The sequence below is a fragment of the Nothobranchius furzeri genome, chromosome 11 (assembly GCF_043380555.1).
Source record: "Nothobranchius furzeri strain GRZ-AD chromosome 11, NfurGRZ-RIMD1, whole genome shotgun sequence".
Taxonomy (NCBI): domain Eukaryota; kingdom Metazoa; phylum Chordata; class Actinopteri; order Cyprinodontiformes; family Nothobranchiidae; genus Nothobranchius; species Nothobranchius furzeri.
In genome coordinates this window covers 67,632,105-67,652,664 of record NC_091751.1, presented here as the reverse complement: position 1 = coordinate 67,652,664, position 20,560 = coordinate 67,632,105, and the positions used below count along the sequence as shown (strand labels likewise).

At 44.7% G+C, this 20,560-nt stretch overlaps 1 protein-coding gene across 3 annotated transcripts in view; it reads left to right on the top strand.

Annotated features, from left to right (window-relative positions):
* The window catches only part of LOC107384393 (3',5'-cyclic-AMP phosphodiesterase 4B), a 109,469-nt gene that overhangs the window by 50,019 nt on the left and 38,890 nt on the right, over positions 1–20,560 (top strand). For all 3 annotated transcript variants that reach the window (XM_015957646.3, XM_015957649.3, XM_054741544.2), the window contains 4 exons: positions 4,814–5,008; positions 5,094–5,130; positions 6,072–6,142; positions 10,017–10,066. In XM_015957646.3, the coding sequence (XP_015813132.1) occupies positions 4,814–5,008; positions 5,094–5,130; positions 6,072–6,142; positions 10,017–10,066 (353 nt within the window). The remainder of the gene's footprint in view (positions 1–4,813; positions 5,009–5,093; positions 5,131–6,071; positions 6,143–10,016; positions 10,067–20,560) is intronic.

The following is a 20,560-nucleotide window of genomic DNA, read 5'->3' as shown; positions in this document are numbered from 1 at the left end:
CGTTTATTTTGACGGAGAAAGAATAGAAAGAATTACCCCGACGCATGCAGACAAACTGACATTTTATTCATTACACACATCGCAGATGTAGCTGAAAGATTCCCATCTGAACATCTGAGCTGCTCAGCGCAGCTCGCTGTCAGCGCATATGTGCACAGCGAGGCGAGCTGAAGTTGTGTAGAGGGGCTTGGAGCGCGTTGCAGAACCAGAGCGCATGCAGGAAGGTTCCTCCTGAAGCAAGTGTTTTCCAAACCCTGTCTCTCAGAGAGACTTGTCACTTAGAAAATGTTCCCTGATTATGAAACTTTGGCTGAATAGCGCTTGTTCCTGTCTCCAATGTGGCGACACATCCAGGAGCCGTCTGAGGAGAATCCCAGAATCTCACATCCTCTTCAGCTCAGAAAGCGCCGATATGATTACGCACAAGCGTGACGCGTCAACCCGGTCTCACAGTAAAGCCTGGTTTATGCTTCACCGTCAGCTCCGCAAGGGACAGACACGCACGGATCGACGGAAGCGTTTTGCTCTTTTACTTCTCCGTCTCCTGGAGAGTGTTGCAAAGCAATTGCCCGGCAGGACCACAGAGGGCGTAGCGCTGTTCTGTGGTATCCTGTCACGTATCGGTCCAAGATCGTGTGTTTATACTGTGTTTTTTGTGTATATAAGAGACTTTTAACACGGACGTATTTGTCTCTCATTCTCCCACCGCTTCATGCGCTCCCCACCTCTAAACCCACGTTTCCTGTCATTTCCGTCCACAAATAAAACGCTTGCTGCGCATCTTTTCACTCCTCCAGTCACGGGAGAACTAAACGTTCATGTTTTTAGAGTTTTTTCGCGAGGTATTCTTCAAGCTTCTCCGTGTCTGCCGCTAGTTAAACTCGGCTCTCTTTGCAATGGCAGCGCTGTAAACAACAGCGGCGTCCTGACCAATCACAAGCTTGCGTAATCCGTCTTGTTCGACGGAGGTTTAAAAAAGTGGGCTCGACTCCGTACGTACTTGCGTGCCTGCCGGATCCCTACGCAAGGACGGATAATGGCGTTGCGTGTGCTTCGCACTGATGCAGACGGAGAAGCATAAATCAGGCTTAAGACCGGGTTGGGCCTGTTCAGGTTTACGCAGACAATTTTTACATAGAATTGACTTACAGATACGTATAAAATTAATTCAGTAAAATATAAAGCATTTTATTTAAATATCCATTCATTATTTTACAAGCACAGAAAGCCGCATCAGATGGATGGAAGAGCCGCGGGTTGTGATATGTTTTCTCCAGGACCAGAGAGGACGCGAACTCGATACATCTCTTTTATTGTGAGGTAATAATTTCTCTGAGTTTTGCGGTTGCGGGCGGGAGTAGACATGCACACTACGGGTGCGGGCGGGAGTGTAACACACACGTTGCGGTTGCAGGCGGTAATGATCAGAAATTCAACGGGAGCGGACAGGAGCGGGATGAAGAAAACAGTCCCGCGCAGGGCTCTACTGCTGCGTTTGTGTTTCAATTTTTTTTATGAATTCGACTAAAAATAAAGGCGCCCGGCCCGTGTCCGAGGTAATTGCACAGTCGTTGGCCCGAGGGCCTCGGGCTTCAGTGCAGGGCTCTAGTTCTGATTAACATTACATGTCATCCATTCACCGTCTCATCCACTTTAGTTACACCATACATTTAGTGCTTAAAGTCAGTCTAGTTTAATTTGTTTGTAATAAAATTCTTAACTTTTAAACTTGACTCTCTCTCTTCTGTTGTCTCTGAGTGAATACGAAGCGGTTATCTAATCCCTGCAATAAAAAGATCCAATCTTCTGGTTTAAAAGGGCATTAAGGAAGTTTGACAGCCAGAACATGTATAGAAGTAATAAATGTCTTCTTCATACATTCTCCTGCAATGCCCTGGTCCTGTAGAATGAGCCCTGGCGTTTTTACTGTGATTGCCTGTTTTCTGTAAAATCACAGAAAAAGAGAGATGCTCGGGTCGAGCAGGCTGCTTCATGCGCGTTCACGCTCAGGCATCGCCCGTAGCATTTGCTATCCGTAGCTTTAGCAGCAGAGAGAGAGGCAGTGCCACTTTGTCGCTGTTCCTAACGCCTAGTGACAAAGCTAGCTACATTTCTGAGGACCCTTAGCTACTTTCTGTAGAACTTTCTTCTAGATATTTCCTGCAAATTAGCAACAAAACGGCCATTTTCACTCCGAACCGTTCTTTGAACGTTGTTTCAGCTGTCATCAAGGATATAAATGTTACAGATGCGAAAAATGTCACTGGTGATTTAGCTCACCTAATAATACGACGGACTCCCATGCCGAAGATCCGGGTTTGAATCTAGATGTGAACATAGTTTATTAAGAGTTTCTTTTTTACATTAATGGTATATTTTTTTACAGTAAGATGCCCAAATGTTTTTTGAGACTCGCCGAACGGCATTGAATTCACAGATAAAAAAGATGTGGGTTCAACTTTCATTTTGGAACAATTTTTCAAGCAAGGGAAGGGAATGATCTGAGCATGCAGGAGGACTGACCCATCATAAACCTTTGTCGGCTGTGCTGAAGAGAAAGGTACAGAACCAAATTATTTAATTAATTGGCTGCGTGTTCTCCTGTCCTCTGGGCCACACACACACACACACACACGGAGCTGACTGTCTCAGCTGTTATTTTCATTAAGGAGTGTGCACGTACAGCATGCGCGCCTCGTGCGCGAGCCTACTATTGAAGCTGCCGTTACGCTTTTGGCCTGAGGGGGCAATCACGAGCAAAAAAATTCAAAACTCCATAAAGTCCCTTTAAATAACCTCACAGATCCGTAAGGTGGATTTCATAATTCCTATGGAATCCCACACCTTATGGCTCATTAAATAACATGTAATTTAAATCTTTACATTGATTACTGTTCAAGTCAAAGTAGATCATTGCTGTCTGAAGTGATCACAGTGATGTTCAGTGGCATTTATTCTTTTGATTCAAATTCACATGAATCTTGGGGATTTCTGTTTCTTCTTTTGTTTTAAAATCATAAAAATAAACCTGCTGTAACCTGCAATTTTACTGATGAGTCAAAATCTGGGTTTTATGGCTAATCGCTCCCCAGTTCCTCTCTAAAGCCCCTCAAGCTTCAACAGGATGGAAAATGTGGTGGAGAGATGCTGCAGAGTTCCTGAACAGGACCGTCGGTCGGATAAACAGAGTGACTGCCGTTCCGCTTCCAGCCCAAATCCGCCTGTTAGTGTGTGCCAAGCTGACGTTAATAATAGCACGTGGGCCGCTGGGGGGGGGGGGGGGGGGGGGGTAGTAGTCAGTCAGCAGCCCCAGGGCTTTAGCTGCTCCATGGGAAAGGAAGAGGTTGATGGAGATAAGGATGCTACGGAGGTCCCCCAGGTGCAGAGCTGGGCACTTTGACTTCAGTGAGGAGGTGGTCAACAGGGTGCACCTCGCAGCCCCCAGGTGACCTTTAACCTGCCTTAAACTGTATTATTGTTCTTGTCTGACTGTGTTTTTGGTAGACTTGTTCTATGCTGATGATGGTGTCAGCCTATTTCACAGCAATGTGAGAAACGCGTCACTCTGTTCATGACCAAATGTAAAGAGTTGATGAATTTCATGTGTTTTATGGATTGTTTTTGTAACGTTTGCAGCTGAATCAGGGCTTAGAGAGTTTGTGTGTTAGAATAACATGGTTTCCTGCTCGTCTCAGATTAAGAGATTAGATTTCTGAGTGAAGGATGAGATTTGAGTGATGCAAACACAACCTAGACGTGGCTGGATGTCGTGCATGTGTTTTAATCAGATCCTGCACATTTCATATTAATCCCCGCCTCTGGGGTGGAGGTGTGGGACTTCATGTCTCTGTGTGGTCAGCTAATCCCACGTGTGGCAGACATGTTTCTAATGCAAATGGTTACGTTTCTGTGTATTTGTATTTATTAGAGCATCTGTTTGTCCTCCTGGCATGTCTCATCTTTAAACTTGTTCCCTCCTCTGGTTATAGCTCGACCCCCACCCCCACCCCCCACCCTGTGCACCGACTCGGTGGTGGCAAACAGATGATCTGGCTGCATCTGGATCAGTTATTTAGAGCAACAGAATGCTCCTTGTTTCGTGTGTAAATCACACGTTAAACACTTTCTAGAGCTTGTTGCTTTTACTTGAAACATTCGTGCATTTGCAGGATTCTCGTCTGGTTTTATTCTCTGTTTTTATCCAAATCTACGACAACAAAATCCTGCACTGCTCACAGATTCTGGTTCTAGTTCTGCCGGTTAGAACTCAGAACACATCAAATAAAGTTAAACTGACTTTAAACATTCTTCGTGCGTGCCGGCAAAGGTTGTTTAGCTGTGGCGGCCATCTTGCACTGAAGTGACTAACCAGAAGAAGACGATTCATTCTGAGAGTTTGTTATTTAGATAAGGAACAGAAACAAACCACCGCCTGATGTGTTCCTGTCGCTCGGCAGCGTTCGGCTGTAGTGTTTGGGATTTAGACGCCACGCTGTAGGAATCTCATCCCTCTCGGCTCCTGCTTTCCGGTGTCAACGGAGACTGAATGGAGCAAGAAATAAACCAGAGCAGGTTCAAATCAAACCAGCCCTTCCTCTCTGCTCAGCGTATTTGTTTAACGTGCATGACGAGTCTTTTTGGCTGCAAGTGAATGAGTGAGACATCATTCCAGGATTTATGCAATCATAGTTTTTCCTGGACAGGATTTATGGACACGCTGCACAAGCCTGCAGCGGCTTAGTGAGAGTCTTAGTGCATAATAATGATGATGATGATGATGATGATGAACCAGTTGTTTATGTTTCTTTTCCAGCTTGGAGGTTGAGAATGCCCCCCCTCTGTGCTGCAGCCCCTCAGACCTGCAGGCGTCCCCCGGGTCGGGTCTGGTCCTGCATCCCAACATGGCCAACCACAGCCAGCGCAGAGAGTCCTTCCTCTACCGCTCTGACAGCGACTACGAGCTGTCACCCAAGTCTCTATCTCGAAACTCCTCCATCGTTGGAGAGCTGTGGGTTGTTTTTGTAGCAGCAGCATCTTCGTCCAGCCACAGGTCATCTGTGCTGAACTCTGTTGTGGTTTCCTTCTCATTGCAGACACAGCGAGGACCTGATTGTGACTCCGTTTGCTCAGGTAAGAGCTGGTATCAAGTGTTATTCAGAGCATTTAAAACAACGAAATACAAAGAGATTCTAGAGTTTTACATCGTCACACTGAAACGAACAGATTCCACCAGGTCATTAGTTATTAGAAGCAAACATCTTGAAGCTCTGTGTAAAAAAAACTGAAAGCACCCATCCAGCAGGGGGGTCCAGTCAGCTGTCAGACAGACGGACCTTCTCGTTGTAGAAGGCGAGACTAAAACAGTAAAACCAGTAAAACTCTCGTTACTACAGAGGAGCTCCCACAGGTGATGACATCATCATAAATGCGTCTGATCAGCAGCCCCTGGTTGATGCTGAACCTCGTAAATCCTCTGGAAGCATCAAAGATGGACTTGTTTTCCTTTCACTGACAGATTTTCTTTGTTGTTCGTGTTTAATAAATAAGGACGTGGTGGAATCTGTTGTTTGTTCACTTAAGGCTGGAATAGAACGTCCTGATAAAGGTTCTACAGTAGGATCAGGGAAGACTCAAGAATTCAGAAGTAAGATAACGCTCTGATTTGTTGTGGCCACCAGAGGGCAGTATTGAGTCTGATTGACAAAAAAAAATCAGTCAGGCAGTTAAAGAACAACCTTCAGATCTGAGCTGAAGCCACAACAGAGCAGCTGGATCAGTGTGAACGTGAAGCCGGTTCTGTTCATGTTTTTGCAGAAAGTCATAGAGATGAAGCCGTCTGGTGACTAGACTCAAGTTAAACTGATCCTGACTGCGTTGGCTGATCTTCAGAACCAGACGGCTCTTAAACAGAACCATTAGGTCGTGTTACTGAACAGGCTGACACAAGTAATCCAGCTGAATGAAAGTCCGCACCGGTCCACTAAAGTAGCGTTGGTGCAGAAGCAGTTTATTCAGTGATTTTGTTCCTGGTATCTGAGGGATTCCTTTTCAGCCCGTTTGCTCCTGTTTAGGTTCTGGCGAGCCTTCGGACTGTCAGGAACAACTTCACCACTCTGACCAATGTTCAGTGTGCATCCACTAAGTAAGTCAGCTTTTTCACACGTTTCCCTAGAGAATGGGCCAAGCTGCTGTTTGATCCCTGCATCACAAGACCTGAACGTGTCACCGGGGGGCGCTAGTGCTTCAGAGATATTAGAGAAGTTCTGGCTCATTTCATGTCGGTGGCAACATTTTCACCCAACATCCCCATGGTGGAGCTTGATTTCTGCCTCCTTAGCCGGTGTTTCCTCTCAGATTTGGGTCATCAGGTCAGATAGCAGTGGACACGAGTCAGTGTGACCTCAGAGAAGGGTCACCATGGCTGTGACCGTTTCACAGAAACCCTAGAGCAGCTGTTTCGTGTTACTGCTATGGCAACAGAGACTTTTAACTGAACGCAAATTCACCTGAAGAAAGGAAAAACATCATCGGAGCGCCTGTCGGTATTTATAAACACGTTTTAGAGAAACGCTCCTATTTACGTGATTCACTGAAACACTCGTTGTGTCACTGATGAGCCAAATGCACCGAAACAGACCGTCTGACAGAAAAACGTCTTCTGTAACTCTTTATCCTAGCTGATCCTAGATGGTTCCACGTGTCTTACCGTTGTAATCTAAATGTCGAGACCTCAGCTCATGTTCTTCCACAGCTCAGAAGGTTTTATCTTCAACCTGCTGTTTGTTTATAGTCTATGAAAACGGTGGTCTGTTGTTCTGTTTGGGTAATCGCTGTTCCCGTGGTTTATCTGCTCAGATGAAGCTCTTTATGTGTGTGGGGCCGTATCAGTCCGTGCACTGGTCTTTAGGTCAGTGTGTCTCCAGGACCAGGATGACGGACAATCCTCTCATCTTTGACTGGGACTAGCTCTGTAGTAGCGGCTGTGATTCTTGTTTCAGAGTGCCTTCAGCAGCACCAGACTATCCCAGAGCTGTAGCCTTGACCCGTTCACCTCCTTCTGCAACCTTGCTGGAACACTGTGTCCATTGACCACATACTGGTGGACCACTAGAACCTGCTGAAGGGCGCTGCCACGTTGAGTTCTTTGAACCTGTTGATGCAGAGTCATCGAAGGAAGTGGTTCCCACAGCTGGGGGTTAGAACTGGTTTAGTACAACCGGTTTCCTGCAGGTTAAAGTTTCATTTGGTATTTTCAGGGTCTTGAAATGTTGGATTTTAAAAAAATACTTAATACTGTAACTGAAATATATATATTTGTCAACTTTATTAAAGTGCTTGACACTAAGATACCTTAAGTGTAAAGTATATCAAATTTTAAGTAACACCCACTTATCTTGGCTGAATATTAAGTTATTGTGACTCAAAGTATGTAAGTTATATCAACTTGATTTCAATGTAACAATACTGAGATTTATTGAGTAACCCAACTTCATTAAAGTATGAGTCACTCACATGTAAAAATTTAATACTTACTACAATTAAGTTTTGGTCACTTAAAGGAAATATGTTTCCTCAATATTTTCAAGTAAACTTATCTTGTTAATGTCCACTTATCTTGGCATAGTATTTTTTAAGTTATTGTGACTCAAAGTATTTAAGTTGTGTCAACTTGATTTGAGTTTACGTTTACTGAGTTTTATTACGTTATCTATACTTTTAAACAAGTAAAGCTCACTTGCATATAATAATTTATCAGTATTTTCCACAATTAAGTTTGTTTACTTACTTTTCCCAAGGTAATCAGTTTCCTCAATATTTTCAAGTAAACTTCACTTGTTTGAATTTACAGTGTATGAATAATAACCATTAGTTTTGTAATTTTGAAAGAGCTTGAATAAGACTTTAGTTCATGCGTGAGGACCCTGATAAAAGCTGAAGCTGTTGTGTTCTCATAAAGCCTTTTAGGGATGTTTGCTGGTTAAACCAGAGATATGTGGAGTATTTGTTCATTTGTGGGTCAGAACCTGAAAGGTCTGGGACATGCTGATCTACAGAAACCTGTCACTAATGTGGCTGGGGTCTACAGGTTTGGAGGTTGGCCCATGTCTGATGTCTGCAGCATCCCACCATTATAAGGAAGTCAGAGCAGAGGGTTGGTCAGCTGCTGATAGTCAGTAAGTCTGTAAGTCAGTAGAGGAGGCAGCGCTCAGTATCAGTGTCACATCAGTGTTTAAACACATTCGTGTTACTTTAAAATAATGTTAATGTTAAATCCTCGTTCACGTGATTCATGAATCCATGAATATTTTTTACCTTTATGCTTTAAAGGTTTGGTAATCGGTCACTCTGAGTTTTTCATGCAGGCTGAACATGAAAGTAGTCTCCTGTATTAGCTTCTGATAAAAAATAGATGGTGAAACGCTAGGATTGAAAAATTCTCACATATCTGCATCACATTGTGAATTAGCATTCATGGACTCACCCATCTTGACTCACAGCGGGGAAGGCTGTCGGTTTAACGTCTAGGAATCAGCAGAGAACGTCCTGACTAGTAGAACCTAACCGCTAGCATTAGCAACTTCGCTCCACCAGGCTTGTGTTGTTTGTGGAGATAAAACATCCATGTTGTAAGTCAGTGGGAGAGTCAAATTGCTGCTGGCCAATCCGGGGCAAGATGTCCAAATGTCAGGAAATAAGACTCCAAATTCTGCCGTCTGAAGCTCAGCTGTGATGTCGCTGACTATGCCTGCGTGGACAGGTTTGTGGGCTTTTTTGTGCCCTGAGTTCCGCCTGTAAGGCATTCATTCCTTCTAGAGACCACTGTAAATGTATTGGTTAAATGAGTAATCCACACCTTTAACAATGCTGATCATGGTTATTACTTGAACTTTAAAGGTGTAATTTGCAAGTCTACAGTGAAATAATCACAGAACAGTGTAATGCATCAACCATGTTTAAGAGGAAGGTTAAAACAGATTTCATTCTCAGCGGGCTGGGGCGTTGTCAGTTTTTCTCTTTTAAAAAAATAAAATAAAAGGAAATCAGGACGTAGCTACAGTTTACTCTCTGTGAGATTGTGAGGTTTCCAAATCTGCAGTGAGATGACATTGGAGCAATGGCATTTGTAATTCAACACTGGCAAGAAAAAACTCCAGAGTTGTTTAAAAACCAAAGCCAGTAAATGGGAGCGACCCAGAAGTGATTTCTTGTACCTCTAAGAAGCCGCGGCATCAGTTTGTTTTACTCTAATATCAGAGAGGCTAACGTTGAGCTAACAATGCTAACGGTGAATGAGAAACTAATAATGGGCTCTAAAAATATCTCAAGCTACTTTTTCAATTACCAACTGGATCTTACAGTGGCATTTGTGTGTGAAGTGAATAACGGCCAGTTGTGGTGTTTTACTTCCTGAGTTGTTCAGAACTATAGCAGCAAGCTAACAGCAAGACGGCAAACAACCACACTTCCTATATGTCGGATGCAAACTACCGTAATAAGAGTAGTAAGTGTTCCCTACCGTAAAACACCCAAGAATGCTGACACCAGATATGACAATGCATTAATCTACTTAGCAACTTACTGTGTATGACTCGTCTTCGCGTGTCATCTAGAACAAGGGTGGGGAACCCTGATCCATCATATTTTAGTTTCAACCCTTATTCAACACACCTGATTTCAATCAGCAGGTGATTAACAGGCTTCTGCAGAGCCTGATGAACTGCTGAACAGGTGAAGCAACCACTGAATCAGAAGTGCTGGAGCAAAGACATGCAGGATACCGGCCCTCGAGGACCAGGGTTCCCCACGCCTGCTCTAGAATCTTGTGGTGCTGATCCGTTACTGACAACGGCCATTTAACTCGTGGAACGGGAGTGAGAGTCATCTTTTTTATTTAAAAATGGACTGCAGTAACCACAGTTGACCATGTCATTCTTACAAATTGAACATTTAAAAATAAGTTTTCCAGTCATTGAAATTATGTGACCTGTTAACTCTGATTTATTTCTCTGTTCCAGAAGGTCTCCTGCTGCTAATCAACCCTGCGTCACCAAAGTGTGCCTGTCAGGTGAGACCGCCCTAGAACATCTTAAACCAAAACTTACAAACGTCTCCTTCTCTCTATTACACACTTTGACAAATCATTTTAGTGCCTAACTTGGTGGTGATGAGACCACACAGTAACCTGTCCACCTTGGGTTAGGTTACATTCACTTGACTTTGATGTCTAAATATTTGTAAGTGATGGATTCTCTGAGTGTGTCTGGAGTAAATGTTAATAAGTGAGCCATAACATCACTAGAAAAGACGGTCTCTTCTTTAGTTCCAATCCTGACTTCCTGATCTGTGACCAGTCGGGGATTTAAGGAACAGCTTTACGAAAAAACAGAAAGAATTGGGCTTTTTGTGGATCAGGTTTTCTTCGGTCCTTCCATGTAAAAGTCAAGAGTCTTTCTAACATCAGTGTCAGATCTGATTGGGTCGTGTGGGGGAGGCGACAGTTGTGCAAACCTTACACTAATGTCTCTGATTATTATAAGTCTCTGCACCAGACAGTCACTGCCATAAGTCGTCTCACGTTTCTCGCACTTTTGGACACAGAAACCAAATCGAGACGAGTTCCAGACGAGTTCCAGTCACTCAGGATGATTCTGCAACTATTCCAAGAGGATATTTGTGTGTTTGAACATGATCTAAAACCCAGTCATATAACAGCGAGGTCCTGCAAAATTGATAACCCTCACAAACTTTTCCAAACATTTGGAAACTCCTTTGAGAATTTTCACAATCAGAAGTTGTCTCCAAGATGTCTAAAATAAACTGCAAGGGTTTTTAAGCTTCTTACCTGACCCACTGGGTCCTGCTCTAGTGTTATTAACGGGGCATTATGGAAGTGTGACAGCCAAAACATGTAGAGAAATAATAAATGTCTTCTTCATACATTCTCCTGCAATGCCCTGGTCCTGTAGAATGAGCCCTGGCATTTTTACTGTGATTGCCTGTTTTTCTGTAAAATCACAGAAAAAGAGAGATGCTCGGGTCGAGCAGGCTGCTTCATGCGCGTTCACGCTCAGGCATCGCCCGTAGCATTTGCTATCCGTAGCTTTAGCAGCAGAGAGAGAGGCAGTGCCACTTTGTCGCTGTTCCTAACGCCTAGTGACAAAGCTAGCTACATTTCTGAGGACCCTTAGCTACTTTCTGTAGAACTTTCTTCTAGATATTTCCTGCAAATTAGCAACAAAATAGCCATTTTCACTCCGAACCGTTCTTTGAACGTTGTTTCAGCTGTCATCAAGGATATAAATGTTACAGATACAAATGACATCACTGGTGCTTTAACTCACCTAGTAAGATGTTGGACTCTCGTGCAGAAGACCTGGGTTTGATTCTGGATGTGAACATAGTTTATTTAGAGTTTCTTTTTTACATTAATGGTATATTTTTTTACAGTAAGACGCCCAAATTTTTATTTGAGACTCGCCGAACGGCATTGAATTCACAGATAAAAAAGATGTGGGTTCAACTTTCATTTTGGAACAAATTTTCAAGCAAGGGAAGGGAATGATCTGAGCATGCAGGAGGACTGACCCATCATAAACCTTTGTCGGCTGTGCTGAAGAGAAAGCTACAGAACCAAATTATTTAATTAATTAGCTGCGCGTTCTCCTGTCCTCTGTCCTCCGGGCCACACACACACACACACACACACACACACCTGCACACACACACGCACACCTGCACACACACACACACACACACACACACACACACACACACACACACACACACACACACACACACCTGCACACACACACGCACACCTGCACACACACACACACACACACACACACACACACACACACACACACACACACACACACACACACACACACACACACACACACACACACACACACACACACACACATTTCACTTCCACCAGCTGCTCTTCTTTAAAACTTTACATTTAGTGAAACAATAATTGACTCCATTAAAATATCCTCAATAGAAGGACGGAAGGAAGGTGTGTGAGAGCTGCAAAGATATGAAGCAGTTTGAGTTTAATTATTGAAACAGGAAATTGGGTGACGGGGTGGATTTTAGTTCCTGCTGTTCTGGTTCTTCTACTGGTTTGACGTCAGCGTTGCCTTCACATGGGTGCTCTCCTCTTCCCATCAGCACAAGTCACACACAACTGCAAGTGTCTTGATTTCCTTTGACTCCTCCACACATCTCAAACCTTGACCTTCTCTCCAAGTAACCACTGACGAATGAAACGTCTCCTTCTGACGCACTGAGGAGATAAAAGGAAAAAAACAAATATCAAATGTTTTATTTTACATTTGACTTATCTGTGAGCAGCAGCAGAACATGGCCTCACCTGCTGCTGAATGGTCAGGTGATTCAGGAGAAGGCTTTTAACTAGATCACAATGAGAGAAGTCATCATATCCTCCCTCAGGCTCAGTTTGACTCAACGTTTTGGACAGGAAAGGGAGAACAGACTTTTCCTGTTTTGCTTCTTTTGTATTTTCATTTCCTGCTAATGGAAACGGTGCAGAACCTCCATACTTCTGGAGGAAAACTCATGAATACCTGCCTACTGGAGCTGAAACCAGTGAAACTGGCTAGGCGTCATCAGATTGTTCGTCTGCTCAAGCAGCGCTCGAGGTTCGCCCGATAAACCTGCAGCCAGTGTGTTCAAAGGCTTAGGGGACTTCAAACGGATGGGGGGTGGGGGGTTATAATAAAAATCTGCTCAGCAGAAATGTGTCACTGCAGCTTTTACTTAACGGGAGGGGACTGGTGTGTGTGTGCGTGCGTGCGTGTGTGTGTGTGTGTGTGTGTGTGTGTGTGTGTGTGTGTGTGTGTGTGTGAAGGTGTGTGCGTGTGTGAAGGTGTGTGCGTGTGTGTGTGTGCGTGTGCAGGTGTGTGTGTGTGCGTGTGTTAGTGTGCACTTGTGTGCGTGTGCAGGTGTGTGTGTGTGCATGTGTGCAGAGGTGCGTGTGTGTGTGCGTGTGTTTGTGTGCGTGTGTGCAGGTGTGTGTGTGTGTGTGTGCAGGTGTGCATGTGTGTGTGTGTGCGTGTGCAGGTGTATGTGTGTGTGCGTGTGTGCCGGTGTGTGTGTGTGCGTGTGTGCAGGTGTGTGTGTGTGTGCGTGTGCTGATGTGTGTGTGTGTGCGTGTGTGTGTCAGTGTGCACGTGTGTGCGCGTGCAGGTGTGTGTGTGTGCATGTGTGCAGAGGTGCGTGTGTGTGTGTGCGTGTGTTTGTGTGCAGGTGTATGTGTGTGTGCGTGTGTGCAGGTGTGTGTGTGCGTGTGTGCAGGTGTGTGTGTGTGTGTGTGCAGGTTTGTGCGCAGGTGTGTGTGTGTGTGTACCTGTCTATACACCAAAGTGAGGACTAATGACAAGTTTTACCTGTAAACTAAGTACTTCAGTACCAAAAGAGGTTACAGAAGTCTACTCGTTTGTTTTAAAGGTTTGGTGTGAATTATGTTTTAGTTAAGGTTAGGGTAGGGATAGACTGGTTAGGGTTAGGCACAGTCCAGTCATTAAAATAATGGAAATCAATAACGGTCTTCACAGCAAATGCTAGACGAGAATGTGTGTGTAATTGCGGATGTGTGTGCGTGCATGTGTGTGTAGCTCACGCTCCACTAACCTGAGTGGCTCCATCACACACAAACTCGTGAGCGTGAGGCCAACAAAGAGCTGAGTCTCCCCTGACTGATTCAGATTAGAGACGCTGCTTTAATTACCCCTGACTAATTGTGCTTGAGTGGAAAATGCCTGATGTTGACGTCTGAAACGGTCAGGGTTTGCTCATTAACTTGTAACGAGTACCCGCTGAGCTGGGTTTAGGCTTAAGGAAGTTTTAGAAAAGAGGAAGATGACCGATATGGAGGAATAATTAAAAATAACGTTTAAATTAATGTTGACATTTTACCTTCAGAACCACCTTAAGTCTTCATTCAGACACAAGAGCTTGCTTACGTGGATTGCTGTAAAGTCGGTGACGTGATGCAACCTGTTGGGTTTAGATAGGAACCCTTTAATCGCCATAATGAACTGAACTCAGTGCAGTAATAATTCGGTTCAGTTGGAATGTGTTGTGGTTTGTTCTAAATAAACTGAATTGAATTGAATAATAATTGGGGCGATGATGGCACAGGAGTTAATTGCTCGCCCCGTAATAGGAAGGTTGCAGGTTCGAGCCCCGCTCAGTCTGTCCCTGTCGTTGTGTCCTTGGGCAAGACACTTAACCCACGTTGCCTGCTGGTGGTGGTCGGAGGGACCGGTGGCGCCAGTGCTCGGCAGCCTCGCCTCTGTCAGTGCGCCCCAGGGCAGCTGTGGCTACATCGTAGCTCATCCCAAACCAGTGTGTGAATGTGTGTGTGAATGGGTGAATGACTGATTGTGTTGTAAAGCGCCTTGGGGGGTTCCAGGACTCTAGAAGGCGCTATATCAAATACAGGCCATTTACCATTTACCGATAAGTTAGAGGTTCTGGTCCATCACACATAATAAATGTCCTGATAATAACTAAATGTGATATTTCCCTGTTTGTAAAAAGGTAAATGGTCTGTATTTGTATAGCGCCTTATAAAGCTTGGTTTATGCTTGACGCATTCACTTTCCGCTTGGTGATGCGGCTCACGGATGGAACGCGCTTCACAGCTCGCAGCGTTTATGGTTCATGCGGCTCGTCTCTGCGGTGAGCCAATATTCTCCCAAACTGTAGGGGGCAGCATGGAGCTCTACAGCATGCATCCAACACTACACCATAGTAGAAGTAGAAATTACTGTTTACAACATGGCATTCCAGCATTTTTAACAGCGTCCTCGTCTTTTCCGACAGTGCGAGCTATTTCTCTCCAAGAATTATTAACAACATGTTGATCACGGTGATCTCTGAGAGCTGAATCATACAAATGTCTGTATTTACGAACCTCTGCCATACTAGTTCTTGCCGGTCCGCCATGTTTTTCCGCGTCCGACCGTCCGCGTGGTTAGAAATTTTCCGAGGTGCGCGTTGCGGAAATCTTGGGCCGTGCGGAGACGCGGTGGAGGGGCGTGGTTGTTAAAATGACGCAATTTCGCCGCACGGAGCCGTGCGAACCTCGCGGACGCATCAAGCATAAACCAAGCTTTAGGGTTCTACAACCCCCAAGGCACTTCACAACACAATCAGTCATTCACCTATTCACACACTGGTGATGAGCTACAGTGTAGCCACAGCTGCCCTGGAGCCCAGACTGCCCCAGCGGTCCCTCCGACCACCCCCAGCAGGAAAGGCAGGTCTACGTGTCTCGTCCAAGGACACAGCAGCAGCATTCTCTGGTGGGAGCTGGGATCGAACCAACATCCTTCCGATTACGGGACAACCCGCTTTACCTCCTGAGCTACTGCTGTTTCATTCTAAAGTCAATCAGAACTTTATTTCTTCTCAGCTTTTTAAATACGTTTATGTCGGATTTCAGAAAAAAGTCTAACTGTTTAAAGGTCGACAGATATTGTTTTTCTATTAACGATACCGATTCCAGTATGGTCGGCCGGTGGCCCATCATGCTAAAAGGTCACTAATCAGTTGACACGCAATTTTTCTAAAGCTGAATCAGGTTTTGAACTCTGAATCTAATCAACTGTTAAATATTAATTTTGGGCTCAGTTAAAATCTAAGTCTAACTAAAGTTGATCAAACAAACCAATTAACTGACCAAGTATTCTTAATTGGTAAATAAAACAAAAATATTAGTTGAAAATAGGGATGCACCGAAAAAGTTTGGCCAAAAAGGACCCATCCATCCATCTTCTGAACCGGCTCGTTCACGCAGGGTCGCGGGGAGGGGTGGGGGGTGGGGGGGGTGGGGGCGGGGGGCTGGTGCCTATCTCCAGCGGTCAACGGGCAATCAGGCGGGGTACACCCTGGACAGGTCACCAGTCCATCGCAGGGCAACACAGAGACACACAGGACAAACAACCACACACACCTAAGGACAATTTAGACAGACCAGTCAACCTAACAGTCATGTTTCTGGACTGTGGGAGGAAGCCGGAGCACCCGGAGAGAACCCACGCATGCACAGGGAGAACATGCAGACCCCATGCAGAAAGATCCCAGGCCGGGAATTAGGGCTGTCGCGGTTGAGGAATTCCCCCTGCGGTGATTCAGGGTGGCTTAATATTGCGGTATGCGATATTATTGCAGCCCTTTTTTATTGCAGTACTATCTAAACATAATGCTTACACATTTAAAAAAGGTTAAAAATTGCCGTGCCTTCTTTTATAACACTTTACTGAATGCAGATCAAAGGGCAGTAACAACACAGATCGCAGTAACAACACAGATCGCAGTAACGTTTGTTTGTCCAACAGTCGGAGTCCGACTGAACTTAAAAACAACAAAATTCAGGAGAAGGTTAAACTTTTAAATGCAAATTTGGCTGCAGCATCTAACAAATAAGAAACAAGTCCCCATTTTGTTTAGTTGTTTAAAATCAAGCATAAAAATTACATGTACCGGGCGCGTGCGCGCCGGGGGGCGGGCGCACTATCATTTCACTTTCACACACACGAATGACGGTGATTTATAGCTCGGTCACGTCCTTGTTACCTACAAGCAAAACCAGCATGTTAACCATATACGGTTTGAGAGAGGATCTGAGAGGGGTGGCAACATTTCCAGCAACACTGAAAACCCTCTCGGATGGTGCGCTCGTTGCACTTACCCCAAATTCCACTACCTCCGCTCCCCTCCGCTCCGGTCCGGCCCCGCTCGCTTCCGAACTCAACTTGCGTGCGACTCTGGCGAGCAAAGGGAATCTCTCCCGGTTGTTGCTCCACCATGTCAGGGGGATTTCTTTAGGGTGGATGCATTCCTCCTGCAGGGAGCGAGTGAGCTCCAGCTCGGCTCAAACTCTTCGGGACGGTTGCAGAAGCAGTGCTTGTCCGGGACTTCAGCAGGTCTCCGAGCGTTTATTATTTATTTATTTTTTGCCGCTGGTGGCAGCTTTGTCCCGGCCAAGGACTCTGGCTGTGCAGCAGCTGACGTACTGAAAACCAAAGCGCTCCCAAAGGAGCGAAGTAACGTTTCGTTTTGATACCAGTGCAGCCATCCTTCTCAACATGCATCATTGAGTTGAACCAAGTTCAGTAATCGCGGTGGCCCATGATGCAGCGCGGTGGGCTTCTTCATATTGCGATATTTCATTTTTGCGGTTACCGCGACAGCCCTACCGGGAATCGAACCCAGGACCTTCTGGCTACAAGGCAACAGCTCTAACCACTGCGCCACTGCACAGCCCCAAAAAGGACCCAAATTTGCATTTTCTGCAGAAACAGGGTGTCAGGTGAACACGGTTTTCCTTTCCTCCCTCGTATGAGAACTTGCTCATTGCTTCATAAAATTGTACATTTGCACTGATTTCAAAAGTCAAGTTTTCTCCATTTAGTAATGTCGTTTTATTAATGCAGAACTATTCATATCAATTATGTGACACGCTTTACTTGGTTTTGGTTAGATCATCTACCGCGTCTGCTCGACGTTGTTGTCACGATTAGCAGTGTTTTACCGTCCTTTCCACACCCGCCATGCCCTGAACACGGTGAAATGAGCTTTGGATCGTGTGTGAAGCGTTTTACTCTCATGAAGCACACAGACTCTAGCTGCGCTCCGCTACAGCGTCTCATTCTTCCTCACTGGACGAGTGGAAATCTTCATCAGAGGGTGACTCTTCAGATCAGAGTCAGCCATTACCAGTCAGACTGTTTTGTTAACAGTGACCTGGCCTGTCAGCATTGTAAGTTTCTCCTCTGATGTATAATAATATCTCTGAGCTCCGCTCGCCTCCTCTTCTCAGTCGTTAGCCTCCGATAAGGGGCAGTTTTCAAACTCTATAAACTCAGAAAATTCCAGTTAGAAACACCCAAAAGTGTTGCTCAGCTGAAAAGAACCCTATTTTGAACGTTCTACTGAGGTTTTCTGGACTGACGGACTCATAATAGACATGATCTGCACGTCTATGCGACGTTGACTGTTTGCAGGGATCTTCTGGTGTAAATTAGTAACTTCATGAGGGATTATATTTGCAGCCGTCGCTCAATAAACGCAATATTGCGACTTTGACACTTAAAGGGTTAATTTTGCAGTCCCAATGCTATGGTTTTCACCCAGTTCCACGGGACTATGGTTTTAATTATTGACATAATTTCTTTCTGTGTTTCGGTTTTCGGTTTCGGCCAAGAATTTTTATCACGGTGCGTCCCTAGTTGAAAATAACTTCAGGGTACGTTTAAATTCTGCGGCAGCCGGACTTTAAATTGGCTTTACTAAGGAGGAGGAGGAGGAGCCGACACTGATGTATACAAATGGTAAATATCGACCAAGCAATATGTCGGTTGACTCCTAGTTCACTATAAGTCTGACAAATTCAAGTATGTGCATACAAATACGGTAGAAGGCAGCAAAACTAGACTTTATATTGTGGTCATGAACACGAATCAAATTCCTTTTATTTTTGCAGCTTCAGGAACCAAAGAGTGGCACCAGAGCTGCAGGTTTCAGACCCTCCGGATTAACTGGGCACGTTTTATTTCTGAGGGTTTTCTTGTCTTAGTTCTTTTATGAGCTAGCTGAGTTCTGTCTAGCAATAAGATGGTTTTAAAAGGAGTTTCTCTGCCCAGCCAGCAGTTTTTGTGCCTTTGATTTTTTTAATGGTTAATCCTTTCTCTTTCATGCTTTACAACAGAACAAATTACTGTACGGTTGGACATAAAACTTGTGTAATAACAGATGTTCTTTTATTTCTTGAGCGAACTCTTTTTAAGAGCAAAGGTGCTGTAGGCACATACATCACCGCTGGTACTAACGGGATGTTGTTTTATCTTCAATACAAGTATTTTTGTACCCAGAAATGAAACAGGCTGCTCCGACAAAATGCACCACCAACAGTCGGCTGCTGTATTGGCGTGGGTAGTCCAGCGGTTGAAGCATCTGCATTTCATCTTGGTTTGAAGCAGGTTTCATTTTGGTTTTATTGACTGTTTTCTGCTCACCTGACAGTCTCACACTGGCCACAAAGACAAAGAAATTCTTATTTAAATGGTTTACCAATAAAGGGGTGGAAGCATAATACTGGCAAGTGTCGCTAAAAAGGGAATAAAAAGTTAGTGCTGCGGCTGGGAGTTGAACTAGTGTGAAACAGCAAACCAGTATGTTGCTCTAACCACAGGCTGTCGCAAATCAGTGGTCGCCTAACAAACATTATATGCTTCTTTGCGGACAGGACACATGGATTTTACGGCGGTGTTTTGTCCCCAGTGCAGAAATAATGTGTGAGAATATCCACTCTGGTACTGGTGGAGGTTTACAGCAGTTATCTGTGACATGAACGTCACATTCTCAACGTGAAATCAACTGCTCTATTCCTGCAACTGGGAGAAAGTGGGCATTAGTGGCCAACTTCCTGGGGAGGTGGGTTCCAGGTCCGAGACTAGCTTCAGGGGGAGGAGAAAGGTCGCACTTGAGCTACTTCTGTCTGTTTGCAGGCCGGATCTTAAATTCTAAAAGTTTGAAGCTGAAGAAGGAAAATGCAAGCCAAACTAAATAAATGTATTATTTAGACTGGTAATGCTCCATTGGCAGATCTCGGTTGTGGGGTGGGTTCTACCGTTGTCTTTCAAACGATCTCCACATGCTACTGGACAATGAACAATGTGATGTACTCACCACAACGAATGTCTTTAAACGAGGCAGTCTGCTGTTGAAGAAGGCAAAACCACATCTTTTTTTTCTTAATAAAGGACTTAAATACATCTATCTGCTCTTGATTCGAATAAAGCTCAAGTCCAAATAGCCCAAAATTTATGTAAAAGCCATTTCAAATGAGCTGTCGCCATCTTGTTCCACTCTGTTGCGTCATGTCGCCCACCAGAGGAATAGAGGGCCCTAATTGGTCCACAAAGCGGATAGAGCGCTGTGATTGACCCACCGTTGTGGACCAATCACAGAGCTCTATAGGATTGAAACACCCCATAGAGCACTGACTGGCCAGCCAGAATGTTGCTAGGGGCTGCTTAGGTTCCAATGGAGCGATCCTAGACCAAACTTTGCAAAGCAATGATTTGGTCTAGTTCACTAGGCTAGGAAAAAGATGGAAGTCATCTTTGTTAAGTTCCTTCTGTGCTGGATGTGGGAAAGGGATGCTGTTGTTTAAGTTGTGTGGTCATTAGTCTAAATTGTCGCTGTTTTATTTTCATTAGCTGAACTTTAGACGTGAAAAAAGAAGAAGGCTCTCTTTTCATTATGAGGAGTTTAAAGCTACAGAATATTTGAGAAAACCGTGAGATATAAAAATGAACTAAATACAACCTCAGAGAAACAACAAGCAAATTCAGTCAGCCTGTAGCCTGATAGGAGGGTGGTGTAGCAGCTTCAGCCTGTAGCTTGATAGGAGGGTGGTGTAGCAGCTTCAGCCTGTAGCCTGATAGGAGGGTGGTGTAGCAGCTTCAGCCTGTAGCCTGATAGGAGGGTGGTGTAGCAGCTTCATCCTGTAGCCTGATAG